Source organism: Equus przewalskii, chromosome 31, assembly GCF_037783145.1.
Source record: "Equus przewalskii isolate Varuska chromosome 31, EquPr2, whole genome shotgun sequence".
In the NCBI taxonomy this organism is placed as follows: Eukaryota; Metazoa; Chordata; class Mammalia; order Perissodactyla; family Equidae; genus Equus; species Equus przewalskii.
Window position 1 is genome coordinate 15,907,135 of NC_091861.1, and position 25,699 is coordinate 15,932,833.

The 25,699-nt window shown below is 37.0% G+C and overlaps 1 protein-coding gene across 1 annotated transcript in view; it reads left to right on the forward strand.

The window, feature by feature from the left end:
• The window catches only part of USH2A (usherin), a 746,622-nt gene that overhangs the window by 39,189 nt on the left and 681,734 nt on the right, over positions 1-25,699 (forward strand). The window contains exon 4 of the mRNA XM_070602521.1: positions 23,475-23,607. Coding sequence (XP_070458622.1) covers positions 23,475-23,607 — 133 coding nt within the window. The remainder of the gene's footprint in view (positions 1-23,474; positions 23,608-25,699) is intronic.

A 25,699-nucleotide genomic window follows, 5' to 3' on the forward strand; every position in this document is an offset into this window, starting at 1 on the left:
TAACTTCAATAGAATTTGCATACTTTACACTTTTACTCCTTCCCTCTGACATTTTAGGTCATTGCTGTTACAAGTTATGTGTTTTTTATATTGTATGACTAATAACATTATTGTATTTATGGTTGTTTTTGCTACTTTTTTAAACTTTTAAGCTAGAGTTGTGAGTTATGCACCACTATTGCCGTATTGCAAAATCTGTGATTGCACATTTACCATTACCAGTGAGATTTGTGCTAACTTTTTGTTTTTTTATGATGTTAAATAGCATTCTTATACTTCCATTCAAAGAACTTCATTTAGCATTTCTTCTAAGGTAGGCCTGGTGGTAATGAACTCCCTCAGCTTTTGTTTGTTCAGGAAAGTCTTTATCCCTCTTTTATTTTTGAAGAACAGTTTTGCTGGGTATTGAATTCTTGGTTGACATTTATTTTCTTTCAACATGTCATCCCATTCTCGCCTGGCCTGAGAAGTCTGTTGATGGGAATTCCATTGTATGTAACTTCTCTCCTTTCTCTTGCTGCCCTTAAAATTCTTTCTTTGTCTTTACTTTTGGCAATTTAATTTTAACATGCCTCAGTGTATCCCTACTTGGGTTTAACCTATTTCAGTTCATTTGGGCTTCTGTGATCTGGATTTCCATTTCTTTCCCCAGATTCAGGAAGTTTTCAGCTATTGCTTTAAATATTCATTCTGTCCTTTTCTCTTTCTGTCTTCCTTCTGGAATTCCCATAATGTGAATATTGTTTCTTTTCATCCTCATGATTCCCATAGGCTTTCTTCACTCTTTTTCATCCTTTCTTTTGTTTTTGCTGAGGTAGATCTACCCTGAGCTAATATTTGTTGCCAATGTTCCTCTTTTTTTAAAAAAAAAAATTTTTATGTGAGCTACCATCACAGCATGGCCACTAACAGACGAGTGGTGTGAGTCTGCACCCACGAACTGAACCCAGGCTGCTCAAACTGAGTACACCAAACTTAACCACTAGGCCACAGGTGCTGGTACCATTCTTTTTTCTTTTGGCTCCTCTGGATAATTTCCAGTGTCCTGTCTTCCAAGTCCCTGATTCTTTGTTCTGCCTGATCAAGTCTACTTTTGAAACTCTCTATTGAATTCTTTACCTCAGTTACTGTATTTTTCAACTTTAGAACTTTTGTTTGGTTTTAGTTGATGGTTGCTATTTCCTTGTCAAACTTCTCATTTTGTTCATGCATTGTTTTATAACTTTGTTTAGTTATCTGTCTGTGTTTTCTTGTAGTTCACTAAACTTCCTTAAGAGGATGATTCTGAATTCTTTGTCTGACAGTTCATAGATCTCCATTTCTTTAGGGTCAATTATTAGAATTTTGTTACTTTCCTTTGGTGGTGTCATATTTACCTGCTTTGTCATGATCCTTCATTCTCTACATTGGTATCTGCTCATTTGAGTAATGGGGCTCCTCTTGCAGAATTTATGTGTTTGCTTTTTTTTTTTTTTATTTTTTTTTTTTAAGATTTTATTTTTTTCTTTTTCTCCCCAAAGCCCCCCGGTACGTAGTTGTGTATTCTTCGTTGTGGGTTCTTCTAGTTGTGGCATGTGGGACGCTGCCTCAGTGTGGTCTGATGAGCAGTGCCATGTCCGCACCCAGGATTCGAACTAACGAAACACTGGGCCGCCTGTAGCGGAACGCGCGAACTTAACCACTCGGCCACGGGGCCAGCCCCATGTGTTTGCTTTAATGAAGACATTTCTTCACCAGTCAGCTCGGTTTGGGTTTCTGGGTGTGTCTTCTGGTAATATCTTTGGGCAAGTGGGCCCTGCTATTATGGTCTATTTTTGGGCGAGGCAACTGTTCAAGCTCTAAGGATGGGGATTTCGGGATGTGCCACTGGCTGAGAACAGTTGGATAGGACTGCTGGCTTGGTTCCCTGTCCAAGTGAGGCTGAAGGATAGGCTCCACAATTGCCTGAATTCTCTGGTCTGGCTTCCTACATGGTCTGGATTGGGTACTATCTTCAGTAGTAGATGCAGATGATGAATTAGCTTCCCTGCCCTGCCAGGGCAGCAGGCTAGGGAACGCAGCCTGTACAGCTCATTTTTTGGATGCCTGAGTCAGGCCTGAGTGTGCACTGAATTCCCTGGTCAGGTGAGGCCACTGTTTCCACTTTGTGAATAAGTAAAGCCACAGGCTGTGCTCTTTATTCAAGTGCCACTGTAGGTGAGGCTATTGAACGGGCTATACAACTTCCTGTGTGCTCTGGTTAGGTTCCTTGGTCAGGCAGAGACTGTCTTTGTTTCTGAGGTTCAGTAAGGGGTGACTTTAGCTTCATCCTCATGGTCTAGGATTCTCAAAGCGGTGTCTTGCTCTTGAATACATCTTAGTTGTTCTTCTTGTAATGGGGAGCAAAGTCATGAATGTCGACATCTTGTTGACATCATTCCCTAAAACAACTTTTATACCCAAAGTCTTCTTGTCTAATCATTATAACATGTTCAGCATCTGAACAATATTGTTTAAATCCCACAATATTGGTCTTAGATAGTTGAACTTGCATGGAATATCCCATGTGGAAAAATTTGATCTATATTGAAGACTTTTTTCATCAGGTCAGTTGCATCACATTAAATTGTGAAATGGAAAAATAAAACTAAATTGTTAAAAATGGATTCCATAGTTTATTTTGATGGCCAGAATGTTATTGTCATTTAAGTCTGTTACTCTATAGCTTAAGAAAACCAAATTTAGGTATTGTAAGTGATTACATTTTCCCTGTAACCAATCTCTTTATCAAATTGATGTTAGTTTCCTAAGTATTTCTGATATTCAACTTATTTTTTTTATTTTTGCCTTTTCCAAATTATATCTTATTACATTCACAGAAGTATAAAGTTTACACATTCTAGATCCTTCTTAACTTGTATTGTTTTCTCCTTTGTGCAAAGTAATTAAACTGTGTTCTTAAAAGCAATTCCTCTTATTTTGCTTCAAAACGTCTTCGTGACCTGTCAGGATTTTCAAGTTGTTTGATGATAAAAATTCTCAGAGTCTGGGAAACTATATGGTGGAGTTAGTGTCTGAGCTCTCCCTAGAAAGCTGAAATAGAATAAACAATGTCAGGAGTTACTATTCTTTTTGATGGCTTCTATTCTATTCACTGTTTCTGTCTTTACAATTGCTGTACAATTTAATTTATTTTTCAAATTGAATACTACGTACAAGACACTGTGTAGAGGCTTTGGAAGTGACAAAGTTAGCTTAATAGAATCTTGGTTCAAGGGAACTTCATGGAAGAGTGGATAGATAAACACTGGTGATTATAACATTTATAGAATAATAAATATGAGTGGTCATGGTTGTTGAGAGCAAGTCATGATCTCTTTTGATTGTGGTGAAGCTTCGTGAATTATAAAGATTTTAACCTGAGGAATCAGAAAGTTTTCAAGAGACAGAAATGGGGAGAGAAGAATTACCCAGTTTGGGGGTAGGGATGTGGAAAGACACAAAGGTTCAAATATTAATATAATATTGGGAAAGGGTGCTAGTCAAGTTTGCCTTGAATAGGTTTTGTGCAAGAACATAATAAGGTGAAAACCTGCAGGAAGTTTAGTGTCAGATGATAGAAACATGAATGAAGTTGAGAATACTGCTCAATAATCAAAAGAAAACAAATGGAAGTTTTGAGCAAAGAAAGGATCTGATTAAAATAACCCTTTGTTTATTTATTTTTAAAACAAGAGGTAGTTTGACTCTATCTGTGCCAGTACAGAGACACTTTCACCCCCAAATTGCAGTTGAATTTAGAGCAGTTGATCCCACAGGCTTCAATAGCCCTGCCATCCTTTGTTATCATTTACACCTCTTCAGTTATGTGTCTTGTCTCATATCCTTATACAGTTATTTCTCTGTCCTTCCTTTCTTTACTTTCATCTTCTATATTTGGACAACATTTTATTATTATTATTATTTTGGTGAGAAAAATTGTCCCTAAGCTAACATCTGTGCCAATCTTCCTCTATTTTCTATGTGGGACACTGGCACAGCATGGCTTGATGAGCAGTGTGTAGGTCTATGCTTGGGATCCAAACCTAGGAACCCCAGGCACCAAAGAGGAGTACATGAACCTAACTACTATGCCACCGGGCTATCCCCAACCATTTGTTTTACATCTTTTCCCTCCAAGCACCCATTCGCAAATTGTTCACTTGACTGCCTTGCTAGTGCCTGTGTATAGACTGGAGAATAATACTGAGGAAAAACAAACAAGTGTGTAGACTGAGGCCATTATAAATTAATGATTTCCAACTGGAGCTGGTCCCTCAGTGCAGCCTTAGGGTAAATTTCGTAGGTTCAGTTTTTTACTCAAAGTGTGTTCATAATTTTATTTTTGGTACATATTAACAATTGTCTTCAGAAAATGTCTGACTAATGTAGACTCCTATCCAAAAATCATAATGCCTTTTCTTCAAATTCTTGTCAATACAGGGAATTATCTTTTTTATTTTCCCCAATTTGACAGCCAAAAGAATATTAATGCATTCTTGTTTCATTTTGCATTTCTTACCCTAACTTGTACGTCTCTTACTTTATCTAGGGTTATTTGCTAGCCATCTGTATTTTTTTTCTTCTGAGTAATACTTGTACATTGCTTTCTTTTTTTAAAACTAAGAGATTTGCATTTTTATTGATTACTAAGAAATCTTAATGTGTTAGTAATGGTCTCCTTCTGGGAATTTGGAAAAGATTAAACTTGGTTTTATTTATATTAGTATATTTATTTTATTTATATATTATATATAAATCTATAATTTAGATTACTTTAAAAATTGATATGTAAAAATAATTTAAGCTTGTATTTCTCAAGTCATAAATTTCAGACACGAACTATATATTAACTCCCATAGGAAAATAAGGGAGTTATTGTACCTCTGCTTTTAGAGTTCTTTCTCTTCTAGTTTTTGTTAGAACAAATAAAGATTCTTATGCCACCATATTATAGCAAAATCATTCCATTAAAATGATGTTACTTTTATTTCAAGCAGTGTAACATTTCACAACTGTTATTTAAAAGTAATGTGTTTAAAAGGATTCAAATCTTACTCAGCATCCTTTGAGAACATACTTGTCCGATTTCTTAATTCTTATTGAGCCTGCTTCTATTTGGTGGGAGTATTTCCATTTTCTGAAAGGGAACATGGCTGGTGATGTACCTTCTGAATCCTGGCATAGTTGAGAATATCTTTCTAATGCTTGTACCCATGAACAAAGACTTGGATGAGAATGAAATTCTTTTCATATCCTCTTTCATTTCTGAGCTTTTAATAACCACATCGTGTTTCTGAAGAGAAATCTGAGACAAACCTCAGAATTATTTTCCACTGTGGGTGTCCTATTTGTGTGTGTATGGTAGGTGTGTGTGTAGGATTCTTATGGGTTTCTCTCTTTATTCTTAAAATCCCAGGATCATTAGCATATATCATGGTGTTAATTAATCTTTATTTGTTTTTATGGGATATGGTAAGCTTTTCTTAGCTGAACTTTCAGATCGTCTTCTATTTTGTTTTGTTTCTGAGGAAGATTGGCCCTGAACTAACAACAGTTGCCAGTCTTCCTTTTTTTGCTTAAGATTGAGGCTGAGCTAATGTCTGTGCCAATCTTTCTCTATTTTGTGTGGGATGCTGCCACGGCATTGTTTGATGAGAGGTGCTAGGTCCATGCCCAGGATCCAAATCCATGAATCCTGGGCCATGGAAACGGAGCATGTGAACTTAACCACTGTGCCATGGGGCCAGCCCCAGATCATCTTTTTAATCAGTAATTGTTGATTTCAGCTATGTCTTTGAGTTTATGTCTTAATTATTTGTTTTTTTAAGGCTTCCATCCTGTAAGATAAATCTATTCCTTTTATAACAAGTTGTGCATAAAGTTGTATATACTCTAATGAACATTCATTCATCAACTTATTCCAGTCACCTCAAACCTCTTTTTCAAGAACTTCTCTTCCTCCACTCCAGCTCTGTATTTTGGTATTTTCATGGCTTTTTGCTGAATAGTATGCACTTTTCATTTCTCACACTCTGTCTGGGAGACCTCATTCACAACCACGACTCCTAGTAGTACCATTTCTATACTCTTGATTACAAAATCTCTAATTCCTAAATTTATATTGTCACAGTGCTGTCAATGACCTTTCAAAACTCAAAATATCATTATTCTTCTAAGTTTTAAGATTCCTTAGCTTAGAACAAAGACCTTCAATGACTTAGCCCTGGCAACTGCACAGCCTCATGTCCTGTAAGGCCTCCCTGTGTATCTTTCATTCCACTAATGCTGAACTCTCTCTTCTTCCAGGGCCTCAGTCTTTCTTACATCTGTATAACGGCACGCGTTCTTCACTCTCCCAAGAGAAGTCTCCCCCTACTGTATGTTCAATCTAATCCTTCTTCTCCTTTAACTCATTTGGCATCAAATTCTTCAGGAAACCTTTTCTTATCTCAAAATCTGAATGAGATGAGCTCAGTCCTTCTGTGAAATCATCACAATTAACTCCATGTTCTTTATTTGTATCCCCCACTAAACTATAGAACTTTAGTCAAGGGCTTTGCCATATTTACCGTTGTCCCCTTCAGGGCTTGGAGTCATGTCTGGGTGTGCCCAATTCTCAATAAATATTTTTTGAATGAATAAATGAGTGAGTGAATGAATGATATCATCCAGTAATGGAATAAGGAGATTTGGAAAATAAGACTATCAATTTGAGGGCTCCAACAATACAGACAAGAGGCATTAATGTATTGAATATGTAGCAGGAGAAAACTAAAGGAAAACACAAGTTGATGAGGCAGATTAACAGGAAACTGAGAGAATTCGATTACTAATTCAGAGATTAGAGGAGTGGTAAAGATGACCCTAAAGTTTTGAACAAAGTTCTTCACAACATGGCTTACAAGTAGGAGTGAGAAAGAGGAGACTTCATTAACTTTTACTTTGTATATTGCAACCCATTTCTATTGGTTCACTTCCTACCCCCCTACCCCCCATATTTTCAGTTACTTCTGTCTCCACAACAGCCTCCATAGTGAAAACTGTTTTCTTTCTAAAATACAAATGTGATTATGTACTTCCTCTGTTTAAATAAACTATATAGTTACCATTGCTTACATTCTAGAGGATGAATTCTCCTTCTCTTAGCAGAGCTTTCAAGACCCTTCAGAATTTGTTCAACTCCACGCTGGCAGCCTCATTGTCCTAGGTACTTTGAGCTTGAACTATGCTGGATTCTGAGTCTACGAAAACTGTGTAGATGATAGTCTCATCCAAGCTCTTCCTGCTTCCTTCATTCAGTTTCTTCTGCCTTGTTCCTTTCTTCCTCTCCCTCTTGACCCCCAGTTCTTTGTATACACATTTCAACGACCAGCAGAAATGCAAATTCCTTTGTAAAAGGCACTCTAACATCTTCTCCCCTTTTCTCCTATCTGCACCCATAGCATTTTTTTTTTATCTTGGTCATATGATATTTTTTTATATGGTAGATTTCATTAGATACATACAGGTAGATTTTGAATTTATTGATGGCAAATACTTTTTTCTTCATTTGTTTGTGTCAAGAACATAGCAAAATGTCTGTGGCATGATGGAAGTTTAATATAAATAAATATGTACACAAATGGAAATGAGTGAGTTTGGTAAAGAATGGTGATATTGAGAAAAATGAGATGGATATGTGATGGAATGAAAGCTTTAGATATTTTTTAAAAGATAAATGAACTTTTACAATTTTACTAAATTCTATATAAATTCTCTCTTTCTGTATCCTGAACAAAATTCTGTTTCCCATAATTAGTGATCGTTTTGTGGTCTCTTCAAGTAAGGACGGTTGTGTAGCTCAGTGCTCTCTTTTCTCCAATTGGTTAAAAAAAAAAAAACTGACTAGGGGTTAGCCTGGTGGCATAGTGGTTAAGTTTGCATATTTGAATTTGGCGGCCCAGGGTTTGCGAGTTCAGATCCTGGGTGCAGACCTGGTACCACATGTCAAGCCACGCTGTGGCAGCGTCCCGTGTAAAATAGAGGCAGATTGGCACAGATGTTGGCGCAGTGACAATCTTCCTCTAGCAAGATGAGGAATGTTGGCAACAGATGTTAGCTCAGGGCCAATCTTCCTCACACACACACACACACACACACAGAAAACACTGAAAATAAACCTGACTAAACTAGTGATTCTATTCTTTTGCCTCATATTTTGTCTCATGCTGAATTCAGTGATATTCTTTTCTGCCCACAGATGTGCTGACGTTTAGCCTTTTTGAACTCTGTTACAGCCCAGAGGATAACTGGGATTTCCTTCAAAATAATACACATTTTCTTAGCTTTTCATATGAATGAAAAAACACACAAACACTGGCTTTCTCTCACATTCTCTAACTTTTTTCTTCTGTATTTGGCATTTCTCATCTCTGATTTCTAATCATGCCAGCTCTGTATTCTGGCTGGTGTCTGGCAGAGTGTTTCCCCTAGTAAATACAAGGTAGTGATAGTAACACTCATACACATTTTGAGCTACTTAGAAAGAGATGTTATTTAAAATGTGTGTTCTGGATGACCTTCCATTTAAATAGAGTGAATCTCACACACAATTTCTGCCTGATATTTAACCTCCTACATTTTCTTTTGTTTTTTTTTTCCTGGTGATTTTTGCAATACCTATCAATTTAGAGTCATCTGCACATTTTATTAACAAACTCTTCCTTGCAGATCATTAATGAAAAACTGAAATAAAACTGGAATTCCTTATCAATTCCCCCTTAATTCCATTAATATCTACTTTTAAATACAGTGCTTGGATTCAAGTTTGTATAAAATGTTATGTCAAATAAGATGGAGTTTTGATGCGTACTTGGCTCCTTGGTTCAATTATATTTCAGTTTTATTCATTTTGTTTTCTGCTCCTTTGCAGTATCCTGTGTTAAGCTTGTCCATTAAAATATATATCCCTTCTGAACTCTGGTTAGAGCAGAAGTGGTGCAGCCTCTGGGGAGGTAAATGTAATTTGTTTGATTGGATGCTCAAGCATCCTTATTCTCCTTAGAGAAATAGAACCTTTCTGGCTTTCAGGTCAATTGGTGTAATGGCTGGATTCGGATGGAATGACTTGTAAGTCTCCAGTTCCTCAGAGAAATCCTGGAGAAATCTGTTGACAAGTTGCTGTCATCTAGCTGGTCTAATGGTATAAATGACTTGGACACTGATTCTGAATGGTGTGGAAACCTAATGGGGAAGTGAAATTTTGAGAAGATCTCAAGTGCATTATGAATGAGGTACTTAGGCAGCACCTATATGCACTTCTTCCAGTCAGTTGATCAGGTCTTTGCTGTGTTCTGCTACAGAAAGTGATTTACAATCTAAACTTGCTCAGACATAGCAGTGGCATCAAAAATGTTACTACTGCAAGGTATATAAAAAAAGACGATTATTAGGACATTTACTGGAGGAATCTATGAAGGAAGAAAGGAGATGAGGTCAGATTGGCAAAAGACACAACAGCCCAAAATACACATGAGAGACAAAAGCTATGGCGGAGGAGATCGCTGAGTCATGCATGCTGTAAGGATAGAGTTGATGGGCTCTGCAGACTGGAGGACGTCGGGGTGCAACTACCAGGGCCATGACTAGGCAGACAGTACTCGGAGTGACAGTTGGGGTCAGCTTCTCACACTCTTCCTTACCCTTAGCCATCAGGCAGTGGAGACATTTAACCTTAGTTTGGAGCACAAAGTGTGGGCTCCAGGCCACAAGAATGGGCTGATGCAACCAGGATGAAAGGGAGTCCCCATGCCAAGAAAATGAGTTGTATTGCATATCTCCTCTTTCCCCACAATGACTGGGCCTGGTCTAGAGTGAATAGAAACATGTCCACAGACAGATCCAATATTCCCCAAGCAGGAGTTTCAGATGAAAACAGAGCAAATGGATGGGGAAAAAAATCATAGATCATAGAAAAAGCTGTGTTAGAGATTCAAAAAGAAACATCTTTGAATCAAAAGGGCTTTGTGCTGGATGCTAGGACTCATGCAGTCAACTGATCAGAGCTGGTATTATTGCATGTGTGTGTGCGTGAGCGTGCGCGCACACGTGTATGTTAAGGCATGGATGGAAGAGGAAAAAACCTAAACAAACAAGAAATATATTGAGGGAAAAGTAGTATCCAAAGAATTAAAGTAGGATAATATGATAGAAAGCTATTGGGTGATTATTTAGGCCCACTTGGGCATTAAAGAGCTCTCTGAGGTGGCAATATATAAGCTGAGATCTCAATAACAATAAAGACCTGGCTAATCCTATATGCCTTCGTCCCTATGACCCATGCAAGAAGAAAGTCTCATACGGCCTGAAATCTCCACTTAAATTGAGTGTTTAAGCCTTATAATTCAAAGGCGAATTGGTAGAAGGTAGAAGTAATCTGCTAGCTAATGATACATACCTGGGAGGGAAGTTTTACTAATTTACAAACATCCATTGATACGAGTATTAGGACGTGTAAAGCCCCAGTCAAATATCCCGAACAAGTGTTATGTGAGTCATTAGATATTATGCTGATTTTTTAATATTAGAAGCCTAGTAATTTTCACCCTTACTTTTAAATTTTCAGCCTTTAAATATCCACCTTCATTATTGATTTTCTGTTTATAAGGATATCCTGAAAACAGTTATAAAACTGATTATTTTTCTTTTTAACAAGTAAAATCAACATGCAAATGTCTTTCCCACTCAGTGTTTTTATCCAGGACCTCACACTTCTGAGGTTTATTACCCTTTGGAGAAGTGTATTGCGGGCTTTGCAAAAAGAGATGAACTCTTGTAAATACACAGCTCCACCAAATTTTGAGGTTTATGGTTTTTTTGGTTTTTTTGGTGAGGGAGATTGACCCCGAGCTGGTATCTGTGGCAAGCTTCCTCTATTTTATGTGTGGGATGCTGCCACAGCATGACTTGATGAGCGGTGTGTAGGTTTGCACACGGGATCCAAAGCTGTGAACCTCAGGCTGCCAAAACAGAGGGCGTGAACTTAACCACTACACCACTGGGCTGGCCCACAGAGATTTTTTTTGGACAGCTGCTGCTTACCTGTGGGAAAATGGATTGGACTGGATGAATATGGATTATAAAAAGACAATGAATATGATTTTCAACAGCCCACTTGAAACTGGTAACCCAAGTGCTAGGACGGGGTTCTTCAGATGATAATAAAAACATAGAGATACATTGCCCAAATTGATGACACGGTCCCAGTTTTTTTGTTGTGAAGGAGGTAAAAGATAAGAAACTGCTGCATTTTCTGCATTTCACATATAACTAGCTACTTCTGTTTTTCGGGCTGATATAATCCTTACCTGGAAAGAATGCCTGTTTACTAGTGTCATTTCTTTTTGTCTAAACCAAATTAAATGTGCTTCTCCATTACTGATTGAGGAAAAAACTGCCTAGACAATTACTATCTCCACAGCTTTAAGGGCAGAGAACACCACCTTTAAACAAGGGTCACTCTGAAGACGTTACTCTCAATTCCAGAACGCCTTCAAAGATAAAGCAGTTCCCATTAGATTCCATGATACAGTTCTCTAAAGGAGGTTAAAGAGATTCACATTTTTGCTTTGGCCTAAAATGACTCTTCTTCATTTAGTTTATGAAACATACTTTTAGTAAATTTTGCTCAGTACTGTCGGAGCTGGCAAAAAGTCTAAGAGGACACAGAAAGGCTGGAAGATAGGGTCTTGTGGAAAAGCATGTATTTCTTTGAAGAATGTAAAATGAGTAAATAATGCACTAATTATTTAATGGAATATTCTACCCATGTTGATGACTTTAGTGGGAGTAACTCGTGCTTAGTGTAAGTGGACGTTTTACCTCTGTTTTGTTCATATGGTAGGACTCTCTTTCCACTTACACATTCCTGCTCAGGATCTTTAAGACGTCAATCAAGTACTGGCATGAGGTTCAGTTTTGGACTAAACGCAGAAATGGCTTCCTATATCCCCGTCTACATGTCGAGGCCTTGATTGATGACCTTTCTTGACTTGGGGTCAGGAGTGAGTTTACATCTCTTGGCAGGGCGTTGACTTACTCCTTGAAACTGTAAACAGAAACCCAATGTCCACCATTTTTATTATCTTCCTTTAGGCGTAGTTGGATTTAGTGATATGCAATTTATCATTACAATTTAAAGAAATTTAAAAAACTGGAAATGATCTAAGAAAAAGTGAGAAGGATGATTTTTAAATTCAACACATTAAAAGGAAGAAAAATTAAAAAAATGGAATTGATCAGCATAGGTGGAAGGCTTGGGGTAACTTTTAAGTATCTTTCCATTTTCTTATTTCTTGTGTTTTTCTCTCTTTCTATAGCTCACTTATTCCCTATTCTCTACCATTGCTGGACTTTGCTAATTCCTATTAATCCTTCACAAACTAGTTTAGATGATGCTTCATTCAATAATGATTAAATGGGTACGTCATAGTTACTAGTTACTGTTCTGGGGGATGGTGGAGCAGCAGTAAACAAAACAGAGAAAGGAAACAAAACAGAACCCCCTCCATGGAGTTTATATATTAATAAAAAAGAAAATATGCAATATGTTAGGCGTGGATAAGAATAATAATCAGGAAAGGGGGTTAGCAAGGATTAGAGTCAATAATTTTAGATAGGTAGCTAAGAGGGGTTTTGGTAAAATGACGTTTGAGGAAATATCTGAAGGAGACGGCAGGTGTCTGTAGGCAAAACATCAAGGAGAGGGAATAGAAAATGCAAAGACTTTAAGGAAAATAATCACCTGGATTGTTTGAGAAGGGCAGTGCTGCTAGAACAGAGAGCACGGGGGCCATGCTAATAGGAAATAAGCCAAACATAACAACAGGCCAGATTGGATAGCACTTTGTAGAAGCATAACTTTTATTCAGGGTAAGACTCATTTCAGGTCTTTTTGCAAAGGAGTGACATGAGCTGCCTTTGTTTTAGCAACAATCCTCGGGCCACTGTCTTGAGCATATACTAAAGGGAAACACATACCAAATTAGGGAGGGTGGTTAGGAGACCACTGCAAAAATCTAGGGGAGAGGTGGTGGTTTAGGCCAAGGTTGTAGCAAAAGAGGTGGGGAGCAGTGAGTGGATTCTGAATATATTTTGGAAGTAGGACCTTTGGATTTGATGGGATGGATGAGAATAATGAGGGAAAGAGAGGAGCCAATGAAGACTCCAAGGATTTTGGGCTGAGCAACTGGAAGAACGGAGTTGCAGTGCTCCAAGGTGGGGAAGGCTGTAGAATGAGCAGATTTTGGGCATAAGAGCAGAGCTCTGTTATGGAACATTTGTGTATGAAATGCCTAATAGACTTCCAAGAAGAGACGCTGAATAGAAAGATGGATGTAGGGGTCTAGATTAGAAGTCTGAGTTAAGAGATAATCATTTGGGAGTAATCAACCCAATGATGGCATTTAAAGCATTGAGATTAGATGATATTATCAAGGGAGTAGTTTTATGCAGAAAGGAGAAGAGGTAAAAGAAATGAATCCTGGGACAGTTCAATATTTATGGGTCCAACAAAAGAAGAGAGTCTAGCAAAGGAGACTGAGAAAACCAGCCTAAGGGGTAAGAGGAAAATTAAGGGAGTTTGATGTACTGGCAGCCAAATGACAAATGTGTTTCAAGGAGGAGGGAATGATCAGCTCTATCAATGCTGTTGATGGTGCAAATAAGATGAAAGCAGAATTTGCCATTTGCTTTTAGCCTCACGGAAATCATTGGTGACCATGGTAAGGGAGTTGCGATGGTGTGGCAGGCACAAAAATGTTGGAGTGCGCGAGCTTGAGTGGAGGGACGCATTCATGGAGGGAGTAGCCTGGCACAGATGTCAGGACCTGAGCATGAAGAAGAGATGTCTTTGGGGGCAGGGATGTCATGACAACTGGGAATTGGTTAGGTGTAAGAGAATCAACCAAAAAAGTACATACAATGAGGATAAGGGGAGCCCGGTTTCTCCCTTCCAAAGAAGGGAATTGAAAATATGGGAAGAGAGAAAACTAGAATGAACTCTAGGGTCTTGGGTTAGAATTGAATTTATCAGTGTAATCTCCTTTTATCTATGTATGTGTGTGCATACATATGTGTGTGCATAAACATATATGCATAGATATAGAAATAAATGTGTATGTGTATATCTCTCTATCTCTCTCTCTATCTTTCTGTCTGTCTGTAATCTACCTTAGCCATTCTTCTGATAGATACCTATTCCCTGCCTCTGTCCACTGAGAGGGAGAGGGAGGGTCTAGGAGTAGTAACACCCAAATAGCATGAATACGCTTAGTACTGAATCTTTGTTCCTCAATGTCATTCATCACGTAAGGAACCAAATTTCCTTGGAGGAATGGATGAGTCCAGGGCCCAGGCAGGGAAGTACAAAAATAAGCCTGGGACATCTCATGTCAGAAAGCAAGAAGATGCTCAAAGGATTATGAAGACATGTGAATGTGACACAGAATCCAGCTTTATGGGGCCTCCACTGTCTAAACATGGGACAACTTGAGCATTGAAATTGACATACGTATTGTATTATATCCCACTGAATAACGTAAGGATTCACGAGTCCATACAGATACAAATAAGTAAATGCAAACAATGAAAGCTTCATAAGAAACAGGATATTTACACAGTCTCAAAGTATCTGCTCACAAAATGACTATTACTTGCAAAAGGAAATTTTGTATTTTTACAGTAGAGAAACCTGGCAGATACCACCTTAATCCAAATGATTAAAGTTAACAGCATCAATAATGGAACAAATGGCAATGATGTATCACATGGTAAGATGTAATGAGATGATCACTGACTCACCTGAATGCAATCATGAGGAAACATTAGACAGACCCAAATTGAAAGCAATCTACAAAATAAGTAGACTGTAGTGTGCAACAGAGTTAAGATCATGAAAGCCAAGGCAAGATTGAAGAACTATTGCAGATCAAAGGAGGAGATCTAAGAGTCATGACAACTAAATGCAACATATGATTCTGGACTGGATTTATCTATAAAGGACATTTTTGGGACAACTGTCACAACTTGATGGCATCTGAGACTAATACGGTAGTGACATGTCAATGTTAATTTCCCGATTTCGATGGTTGTATTGTGGTTATGTAGGAGAATGTGTTTTTTTGTAGTGAATGCATGTACAGAGGTCATTCACCCCCCAACCTTCCAAGGACACTGAGCCTGGGCCCCACACAAAGGAATGTGTCTGGGCTCAGGGCCAAAGATGGCCACTTCGGCCTTGACTCGAAGGCACAAGTTACAAAAAATAAGTCCTGTGTCATGTTCCTTGTCTGGGCTGGCCACCCCGGCAGGCACCTGACAGGACTTTAGAAACATCCTATCCGTGGGAACAAAAAAGGTAAAAACACCGCATCCGTGGGAGCAAGAAGAAATAACTCAAAATATACAAATGTCTGAAACCCTGAGTCGAAACCCAGAGAAACCTTAGGATAAAAGGGAGTCACAGGCATAGAATAATTGGAAGTCTCACTGAGGAAAGGACGCTTTACCTCGGACCCGGAGAATTGGCACTCCCACCCGCTGTACAAACCATTGGGATTTCCCCGGCTGATTGTGATATGGATGTTATAAATACCAATTTGTTGTTCCTCCTTTCTCCCTACTCCTTGTTCTGTTTCCCTTTATCAATAAACTTTGATTACTTAAACAACCAAGTAGCCTTCTTGCCCTTTGCTGTTGCGGGCAACAATGTACTACTATATTCATGGATAATGGGTTAATATGTCAGCATCTTAATCTCAAATATTTCAGAAAAATAATTCTTGTACTGTTCTTCAACTTTCTTGTAATTTTGAGATATTTTTTAAATAATAAAAAACAGAAACCATCAACTGAGCTGCATTACAGAGAGAATAGGAAAAGAGAAACTGGGAAAGGCGAGTAGAGACAATTGATTGAGAAATCCCACTATGGTGGGAAGGAGACAATAGGGAAGTATTTGGAGGAGCAGGATTCTAAGATGATTTCTCTGTCCCTAAGCACTCTATTCACATTTATTTTAATGAATTTACCACCTTGCATTGAATGTACTTTTGCATGCCTATTTCTATTGCAGATTGTAAATTCCTTGAAGAAAAGGTCTGTGTTTTACGTACTCCTTATGTGTAGCATGACACTTAAGAGATCATAACATGCTTATTAAATATTCAAGCAACGGAACCATTTTCAACAAAGCCATGGTTTTTAATGAAGGATATGATAAGCAGTTTTCTTCCTAAACATGGAAGAAAAAATAAGAAGTCGACTTACTTTTAAGGAGAGAAAATTGTAATTATAACAAATAAATAACTGCTAGATTTTGGGGTATAAAATACTGTAAAGATTACTAAGATGTTTTACAGCTAATTCAAATAATCTTTTGGAAATCAGATGTTCTGTATATATAAAATAGAAAAAGAAACCAATGACATATTGAGATAATTAAGAGTGTGGAATATTGTGATGATTTGTGCACCAAAAGCAGTCTTAAATGTGGAATTGCACATGAAATGATCCTAGGCAGCATCTACAGAAAATGGACTGACTCTATCCTTATTCCTCGAGAAATCAACAATAAATCAGACCATTGGCAGACTTCTCATCATGTATATATGTAAATTGATAGCATTTTTTGAAGTAGAGAGAGAAAGAGAGTAATCTAATAGTTTGGGAGGAAGTGGCCACAAGAATTTCACATCCAGTTGAGATTGGACAACGAAAACTACTTACATTCCTATGTTAAATTTTTATTTTTTTTTACTTTTTTTGCTGAGGAAGATTTGCCCAGAGCTAACATCTGCTGGCAATCCTCCTCTTTTCTCCTTTTATGTGAGCCACCGCCACAGAACAGTAGCTAACAAAACAAGTGATGCAGGTCTGTGCCCAGGAACCAAACCCGGGCTGCCAAAGTGGAGTGTGCCGAACTTAACTGCTAACCCACTGGGGCTGGCCCTAAATTTTTAGAGATTGATTAAGTTGGAGTCTTGTTAGTAGGAGGATGCAGTATATGAAGAACTTTAACAGATATCAAGGGGAGAAGAGCAAATCTAAATCATCATACACAGGATGAAAATGTGGTACAATTAGGCATGGATTTCTTCAAGGACCTGGCTTATCTGAGTTACTCAGAGGGGAAAAGCAAAAGTGAGTGTGTGTGTAGGGGGTGGGGAGAGAGGGAAAGGGGGTGGGAGAGGGTGATGGAAGGAAGAGGATCAAGTGTTGAAACAAAATATATGAGCTTATGGGAAATGGAAAACAGAAACAAAAACAAACAAGAAAAATCTTTGAGGAACGTATATCTGTGTATGAAGTCGTTTCCGTGTAGTATCCTTCTCACAGTCAAAGAGAATAAAGATGGAAACAGTTATTCAGTGAACTGAAATGGTAGTGGGAACATATTCGCATTCCAAATATTTGTGGGCACCCCATGTGGTTAATTTCTACCAGAGCACCCTTCCCTGAATAATTGCTTCAACTTTTTTTTCATATTGTTTATATAAATATAGCTTACTAGAGAATACTTAATAGCCTGGAGTATTTATTTACAATTATATAAAAACTCATGTTAGTAAACAAGGCCACTCTTCAAAGATGGAGAATCTATCTATGATACATTTTATGTTAGAAACTGGTGCCTTTTTTTATTGCTTAGAATTGCAACATAGTGTAGATTGCGTTGGTGGTTTTATTTTTGGAATATCAATTAGTCAGTCAATCAATTAGTATTTATTGAGCTTCTGCCCAGCACATAGGGCACGCTCATCAAATTTGCAAATGACACAAATCTTGGAGGATGGTAAGTACACTGGATGACAGACATAGCATCCAAAAAGATTTTGACAGCCTGGAGCAATGGGCTGAATCTAACAAGATGAAATATAACGTGGATAGATATAAATTCCTCTCCTTGGGTCCACAAAACTAACTGCATATGTACTGGATGGGGTGAATGTGATTTAGCAGTGATGTAAGTAAAAAAAGACTTAGTAATTTAGTGAATAGTCAGCTCAATTTATCAGTTTTAGCTCCCTGATGCCATTGCCAAAAATCTAGCATGCAATTTTGGATTATATTAAGGTGATAATCCTATTTCAATTTGGCAAGTCAGACCACACATAGAGGTTGTAGTATTTCTGGAGCCGCATTTTAAGAAGAGAGAGACCCAAAAACCATGTCATACTTAGAACACCGCAGAAACTAAACATATTTATTCTCAAGAAGACTTAGGAGAAGAATGACATTTTCTTTACATCTGTGTAAGTGCTCTCAAGGAAAAGGGATAAGATGCTTGCTATGGTCTCAAAAGAGCTGGGACTTAGGAATTGAAGTTATAAGGAGATATTTTTCAGTTCAATCATTTATAATAGTAGAAGTTGTTCAAAGATGAAAAGCTTCCCAATTTGGGGGGATAATAACACTGCAGAGGGGCAATCGGAGAACTCAATCTAAGTAAAGAATTCAGCATGGTACCAGGCATGTGGCAGGCGATGCTATGGCTCACTGGGGATGTTAGCCCTTCTTGCTGTGGAAGGTGTTGACACAAAGCCTGAGTCATCACTGTGTGGAGTTACAGCAGAGAGACTCAATGGATGGGTCACATAAATTAGATGGCTGCTACTTCTAAATGCTAACTAGATGTAACTGACTAAATAAAATTGGTTAAAACAGGGGCTGGCCTGGTGGCATAGCAGTCAACTTCACTTGCTCCACTTTGGTGACCTGGTGTTCACCAGTTCGCATCCTGGGCGTGGACTATGCACCACTTATCAAGCCATGCTGTGCCTGGCATCCCACAAATAAAGTAGAGGAAGATGGGCGTGAGTGTTAGCTCAGGGCCAATCTCCTCAAAAAAACAAAAACTTGGTTAAAACAGTCTCTGGAGCCAGTCAACCTTCTATGTGACCCTTTTTTTTTTTTTCAATTCTCTATGATTCGGTTTCATTATCTTTAAAATGAAGATAATAATAAACCTGCCTTGGGTTGCTGCAAGAATAAAAAGAATAAATGTGCAGAAAAATTTTAGAGCTATGCCCAACATGCTAATTTACAATAAAAGTGAACACTTTTATAATGCTGAAGTAGTTGACAAAGGATTATTGGAAGATATAGGACCTGAGATATATGCTTTGAAAAATACTGAAAATCTAGGTAAAGGAAAGACAGTAGCAAGGTTGTTCCTGTAGGTAAAAGCTTGAATAAAGCATAGAGATGGATTTAAGCACTGTGTGGTCATCCGACAGCGAGGAGACCTCACCTGTTAGATTAGGTTGGCTGTTGGTGACTAGTTAGAATTGGATGGGATGAGCTAGGGGAAACCTCAGAAAAATCTTCGCTGTAGGATGGTAAGCAGTAAGAAGGGCATTCTGCATATTCTCAGGAAGAGGAATAAAACACATGTGTGATAATTTAAAATAACCTTATGGAGTTTTCAGAATAAATTTCCTTCCTTATGCTTAAAAATTATAGATGGAATAGTAGAATCTTTTATGCAAATTCTTCTTTAATCTAGAAATAGAAATTCTATTTCAGGGCAATTTCTATTTCAGAAAGTCCAAGACATTTTTCCCTCCATAAAATTTTCCCTCTGGATTCCTATCCTAGTGGATTTCTTTTTTGTTTGAATTCCTTAGCATTCAAAATGGTCTTCTTTATATTTGTATTACCCATCATCATCTTTTGAGAGTGAATTTGAGTTCGAGATATGTTGCCACATTACTTTGTGTTAAATCTATAAAAAAAGGTGTTCTTCAAAATGCTGAAAATGGTTTTGCTTTAAAATGAAACCCATCAAATTAATGAAACTGATATTCTCGAGAAGCTTGTAAGTTAGCTCTGAGAAGGCAAGACTCACAGAGAAGAGCCAAAAATACGTTCTACTCCACACATTAATGGATTAAGGTATAACTTCTCAGAGCAGATCCTTGAAAAAGACAACACTTCATTAACTGAATTGAGTCAATACTTAAATCAAAAACAACCGTCATCATTTAAAGTGATTCACACACTCGTATATCACAATTACTTTGTCGTTTCATATGTACAAGTTCCTTGAGAGAAAGGATCATGACTTTATTTTCTTGGTGTAACTCATAAGGCCACTGTGAGTACTGGATTAATGCTTTATCGAATTAAATTTAAATTAGAAGAATATAGGCAACAGGGAAACTATAAAACTATTTCTCCAGCGAGGAAGTCCCCATAGGTACTCTATTAATTTCCTAGCCTCAGTCAACAGTTTCTTTTGGTTGTTGATGGCCAGCGGGGGTAGAATGGCAACAGAGACCTGGCATTTCTATGGAACAGGTGATTGTGGACAATTACAATATTCAGGTCTAGGTGGACTTGGTATTCTTTTTCCCCTTGGTAGCTTCTCAGGTATTGTGTGACTTTTTGGAATTTTGAATTATACTCCCCTCTAGTCAAGCATGAGCATGATCAGAAATTCTATGTTTAAAAACAATCTAATACATTCTTGTGATCAAAGGAATGAGTACCGCCTATCACAGGGACAGAAATTCCACCTCCCCGAAAATGGTTAAAATAAAATATGGAACCCTGAGAGAATGAGGGCTCAGGAGTGACCTGCTCCCCTCTGTCTTCTTTCCAATGTATTTTTGGATTTCTTAGGAAGGAATTTAGGGCTTTTCTACAACTGCTACTGGTTTTGTCAATTCATTCCTTGAAGCCACACCAATAAAAATGTACCAACTCCTCTAATCCTCATAGGGCTGGAGAATGAGATAGGAGGGAAGTTTACTTTAGCAGAAGGCTTTATTTCACAAATCAGAAATTCTATCATATATATTTCTATTCCCGTAAATAACTGGCAAGGGAATCATCAGAATGAGCTATTGCAAAAAGCCATCTTCATCTTCACAGTGTGATGGGGCCCCAGACCAGAATTGCAAAGTAGTTTACAGAATCTTGGAATATAAAACATGGTACAGAACATCAAAGAAGATTTAATCTTATTTATAGAAAGGTGGTGAGTAGGGGAGGGGACAACAGACGAGAGTGGCTTGGGATCATCATTAATCATTTTTTAAGTACCAACAAAGTTAAAACATCCTTCTGGAATTCACTGCAAGTGACACTGAATCCTTGTACTAAGCAAATATGTGATGAGTTGATAAAAAAAAGAAAAGGAAGGTCCTGAACTCTTGACTACAGATATAATACAGTGAATACAGAAAATCAAAAACATGCTTTCTATCTGACTCAAAATAAAGGTGCACTTAAACTTGTAAAAGACAACATTTTTATTTGAATGATATGACAGAACTGTCACAGGAGTGTTACCTGCTATAAAGAAAGCCTAAGAATTATTACCTTTATTAGACCGGTGACACTGAGCTTTAGCCATACATTTCTAACTTCTGTCCCTCTACAGAGACAATTTTCTTTTCTTAAATAAACTGTCATGCTAGTGTTAATATATTGTTGGCTCTCTCATGCTCTGAGAATACTGCTGATATAAAACATGTATATGTTAGATTGGTAATAGTATCTTTAGTGTAGCTGACTAGAACAAATGTGTTTCTCTCATGGCTGTGCTAATGTGATAAAGGAAAATTGGCTGTTCATCAGCTTTTGGCTGGGTAAAGACAGTAGAGATGGAACCACATTCTTTTTTATGCATTAATACCATCGAGAACTTTTCACTAGTTATATTTCATGTGCCTGCATGTTGCGCGAAGATGTTGTAAAACATGAGATAATGCTACAAATAACAAAGTAGAAAATCCTGTATCTTTTATAATGATAACAGTCAAACACCAAATGACAGTAACAGGCTGTAAAAAATGGAATGCAAAAAAAAAAAAGAAAAAGAAAATCCAGCCGTAGTACCCAGTAGAGAGGTATATATCCAGATCCATAAGGAGTTGGTGTATGATTATATGATTTTAGGTCTTTATGTTAAAGCTTTGTTTTATAATTAAGTAAAATGCAACACTGGGTCAGTGAATTTAAGAACTGGTTTAAATGAAGGCAAGTTGGAAAGAATGAAGAAAAGCCATATGGAATAACTTTTTGAAAAATTAATATTACCAAGTAATTCTGGTGATTATGATGTTAACTCCTAGGTTTGGTTGTGTTTTGTTTTTGAGAGGAGTTTGTTGAAAGGGGTTCTTCAGGCAATCAGTGACATGATTTAAAGATGCCAGAGAACAGTTTATTTTCACCAATTTTTGCAAGGCCATTTTAATACAATAGCATTGTGAATGCTACGATTTGATATACTTTTTATTAAAATGTTAGCATCTAACCTTTCAACTACAAGACATTAAATTTCTCTTTCTCTCTCTCTCTTTCTCCACCCTCACCCCTATCCCCGCCTTGTACTATTCATTTCTGTCCTTTTACTAATTAGAGTACCAATGATGCCTTTTGAATTTAAGTTAAAAACACTTGAACAGGACTATTTGTAGAGACTAAAGTTGATGTCAAAACAGCTAATCGGTTTGTTCGAAATATATGCAGTCATTAAAGTTTTTCTGTAGATACCACCTATGAAGTAGTCTGCGTAAAAGCTGGATTGAATTGCTATTCAGCGATTGCGTCTCACAAACAAAAATTTCATAATTTTCTATGGTGTAATCCAGGGATTGTCAAGCTACAATTCATGAGACAAGTCTGGCTGGTCATTTGTTTTTATAAATAAAGTTTTATTGGAACATGGCCATGCTCAATCGTTTATTTATTGCATATGGCTCTTTTCCTATTACAACAGCAGAGTTGGGTAGTTGTGATTTGGACTGTTTGGACCAGAAAATCAAATCATTTGGCTGGCAAATAAAAAAATATTTATTCTCTGTTTAAGGAAAAGTTTATTGACCCCTGGTGTAAAGAGTTGTTAGATTGCCTGATTAATTAGCTTAGAACATGATTGGCAAATGTTTATGTTATTCTGTATTGGAGAAGTACAACTGAAAATTGCCAGTTGGATACCAACGCCTAAGAAAGTAAACTTTCCAAGAAGTATTTTGTACAGCAACTTGAATTATGTCCACATGCAATCCATTTTTGGTATATCTCATTTTGAATTTCTCCCTTTTGTATTCATTTCTCTTTGTTTCTAAATAACAACTTTAACTAGTATCTAAATAAACAATATATCCTAAAAAAACTGATGAAGGCATGGCAGTCAGAGCTGTTAAATATATGAGACGAACAATTATGGTTACCTGTGAATACCCTAGTAGATACCATCGCAGCACAAAACTACAAAACGTAGGATTATATCTAGATCTATAAACACACAGATATATTATTGAGCCATTAAAAGAAATTATTTTCAGTCTTTCCAACCGAATAAATTGGAGAAGTAGAAAATTAACTCGAAAAAGACTGCTGGAATGTAGTCATTATAAAACAAAAGGTTATGCAATTAAAATAATGATGGTGATAATTTCTTACAGGTGCATCAGACAAAAATCAGTTTCTTCATTAATGGTTTGGAGGAGGATAATACAGCCTTTGATGCAAGAACTCTAACTGGTTCCATTACAGATTTTTCCTCTGGTATCATGCAAATAGGACAGAGCATCAATGGTAAGATTCTGACTCCAGAAAATTATCTTCTCCAATTATATTGTTTCTAAAAAAAAAGTCAAAAATAATATTTTAAAATTTATAAGTGTATTTGTTTCCTAGGACTGCGATAACAAATTAGCATCAACTGAGTGGCAGCTTAATACACCAGAAATTTATCCTCCCACAATTCTGGAGGCTGGGAGTCTGAAACCAACGATCCGCGGTGTTGGTTCTTTCTAGAGGAGCTGAAGGAGAATCTGTTCCATGCCTCTCTCTTTCTGGTAGCTTCTGGCAAACCTTAGTGTTCCTTGGCTTGTAGCTGCATGACTCCAGTCTCTGCCTCCAGCTTCACATGGCCATTTCCTCTGTGTCCTCTCCCCTTCTCTTCTCTTCTAAGGATACTTATGGTTAGATTTGGGGCTCTCCCTAATCCACTTTGGTCTCATCTCAAGATCCTTAATGACATCTGCAAAGACTGTTTTTCCAAATAAGATCACAGTTGCAGGTTCCAGGTGGACATATCTTTTGGAGGCCACCTTTCCACCCACTTTACCAGGCAAGCTTTAAAATTAGAACGTCTCTGTTGTCAATTTTTAAATTAAGAACAATATGTAATAAACTATTTTCTCTCTTTTTTCTGGTTTGCATTTTACTGGTAGGGCTCTTGTTAAAGTAGGACGTAGAATGTTAGACAGAATCTGAGAAATAATATTCAACATGTAATAACCTGGATTTACGGTGTTCCTATCTTCTTACCCTAAAAATGGGTCATATAGTTTAAGAAGATAATATACATTACATCTTAAAAAGAACAGAATTTGAATTTAAAATTATCTTGAAATAACTAGCACAATGGTCTATAAATTGTCTACACTTTAAAATGGGAATATTATTTTATATTATTAAATAATGCTCATTTTAAGAAAATCCAAACAATACGGAGCATTATGAAATAGAAAGGATTTTCCATTTTTCTACCTTCGTAGATAGATAGTTAACTTTTTTATACCCTACAAGAATTTTAGTACATATATCTAGAGACATGGTTATAAATATAATAATTTTCCAAAAATGACATTATAATACATATGCTTTCTCTGAGCCCTCTAAAAATAAATACTTCCCCTCCAAATATTATGACAAACATTTCGTGTCAATATGCCTTCTCATTCAAAATGGTTGCATTGTGTACAATTGTATAGCTGTAACAAAAACCTTTCTAAACAGCCTCCTATTAATGGACATTTAGGTTATTTCTAGTATTTCAACGTTATTAGCACTGCACATATCTGTATTTTTGTATCTTTTTCTTTCTCTACATAGAAAACACTACATATAGCTGTATTTTTGTATCTATTTTTCTCTATCTCTCTCTAGTATGAACATATACACATACAAACATGGGCACTTGAACAATTGTCTGATTGTACAGTTTCTTAAGACCTTATGCTTTGGCGTCTATCTCCCTGAGTTCAAATTCCATCTCCCCCCTACTAGCCATGTGACCTCGAACAATTTTATAATGTCTCTAAACTGTAGTTACCTCAAATTTAAATTGATGATAATAATGATGATTTTACAATTATATTGTAAGAATCAAATATGTCTTGAAAAGCATACTGTTTCTCCAGCATCTGGTGCACAGTAGTTGCTCAATATTTGTTGAATAAGTAAATAACTGTGACTTCTATATACTAAGCCATATTAATATGTAATGTATTAATACTATTATAATTATTTCCCTAACATAAATCTATAGAAGTTGAATAGGTGGGTTGAAGTATATGGCCACTTTATATTTTAATAACGTATTAGAAAGATTACTCTAACGCATAACAACAGACTACCTCCAGAAAGGTTGTGAAAATGTACAACCTTATTTAAAAATATAGGCAAGTACTTGCTTCCTTAAATACCAACTGACCTTGAAAATTACCCATTTTTTTCACATTTTCCGTTTGTCTCATTGGACAATATTGTTGGATGGTGCCTCAGAATTATTTGGCCATTAGTGAGTTTGAATAGCCTTCCACATATGCCTTGATCATTTACATTTCACTTATGAATTCTTTGTTCATGTTGTGTGCCCATATCTACACTCTGGAATTTC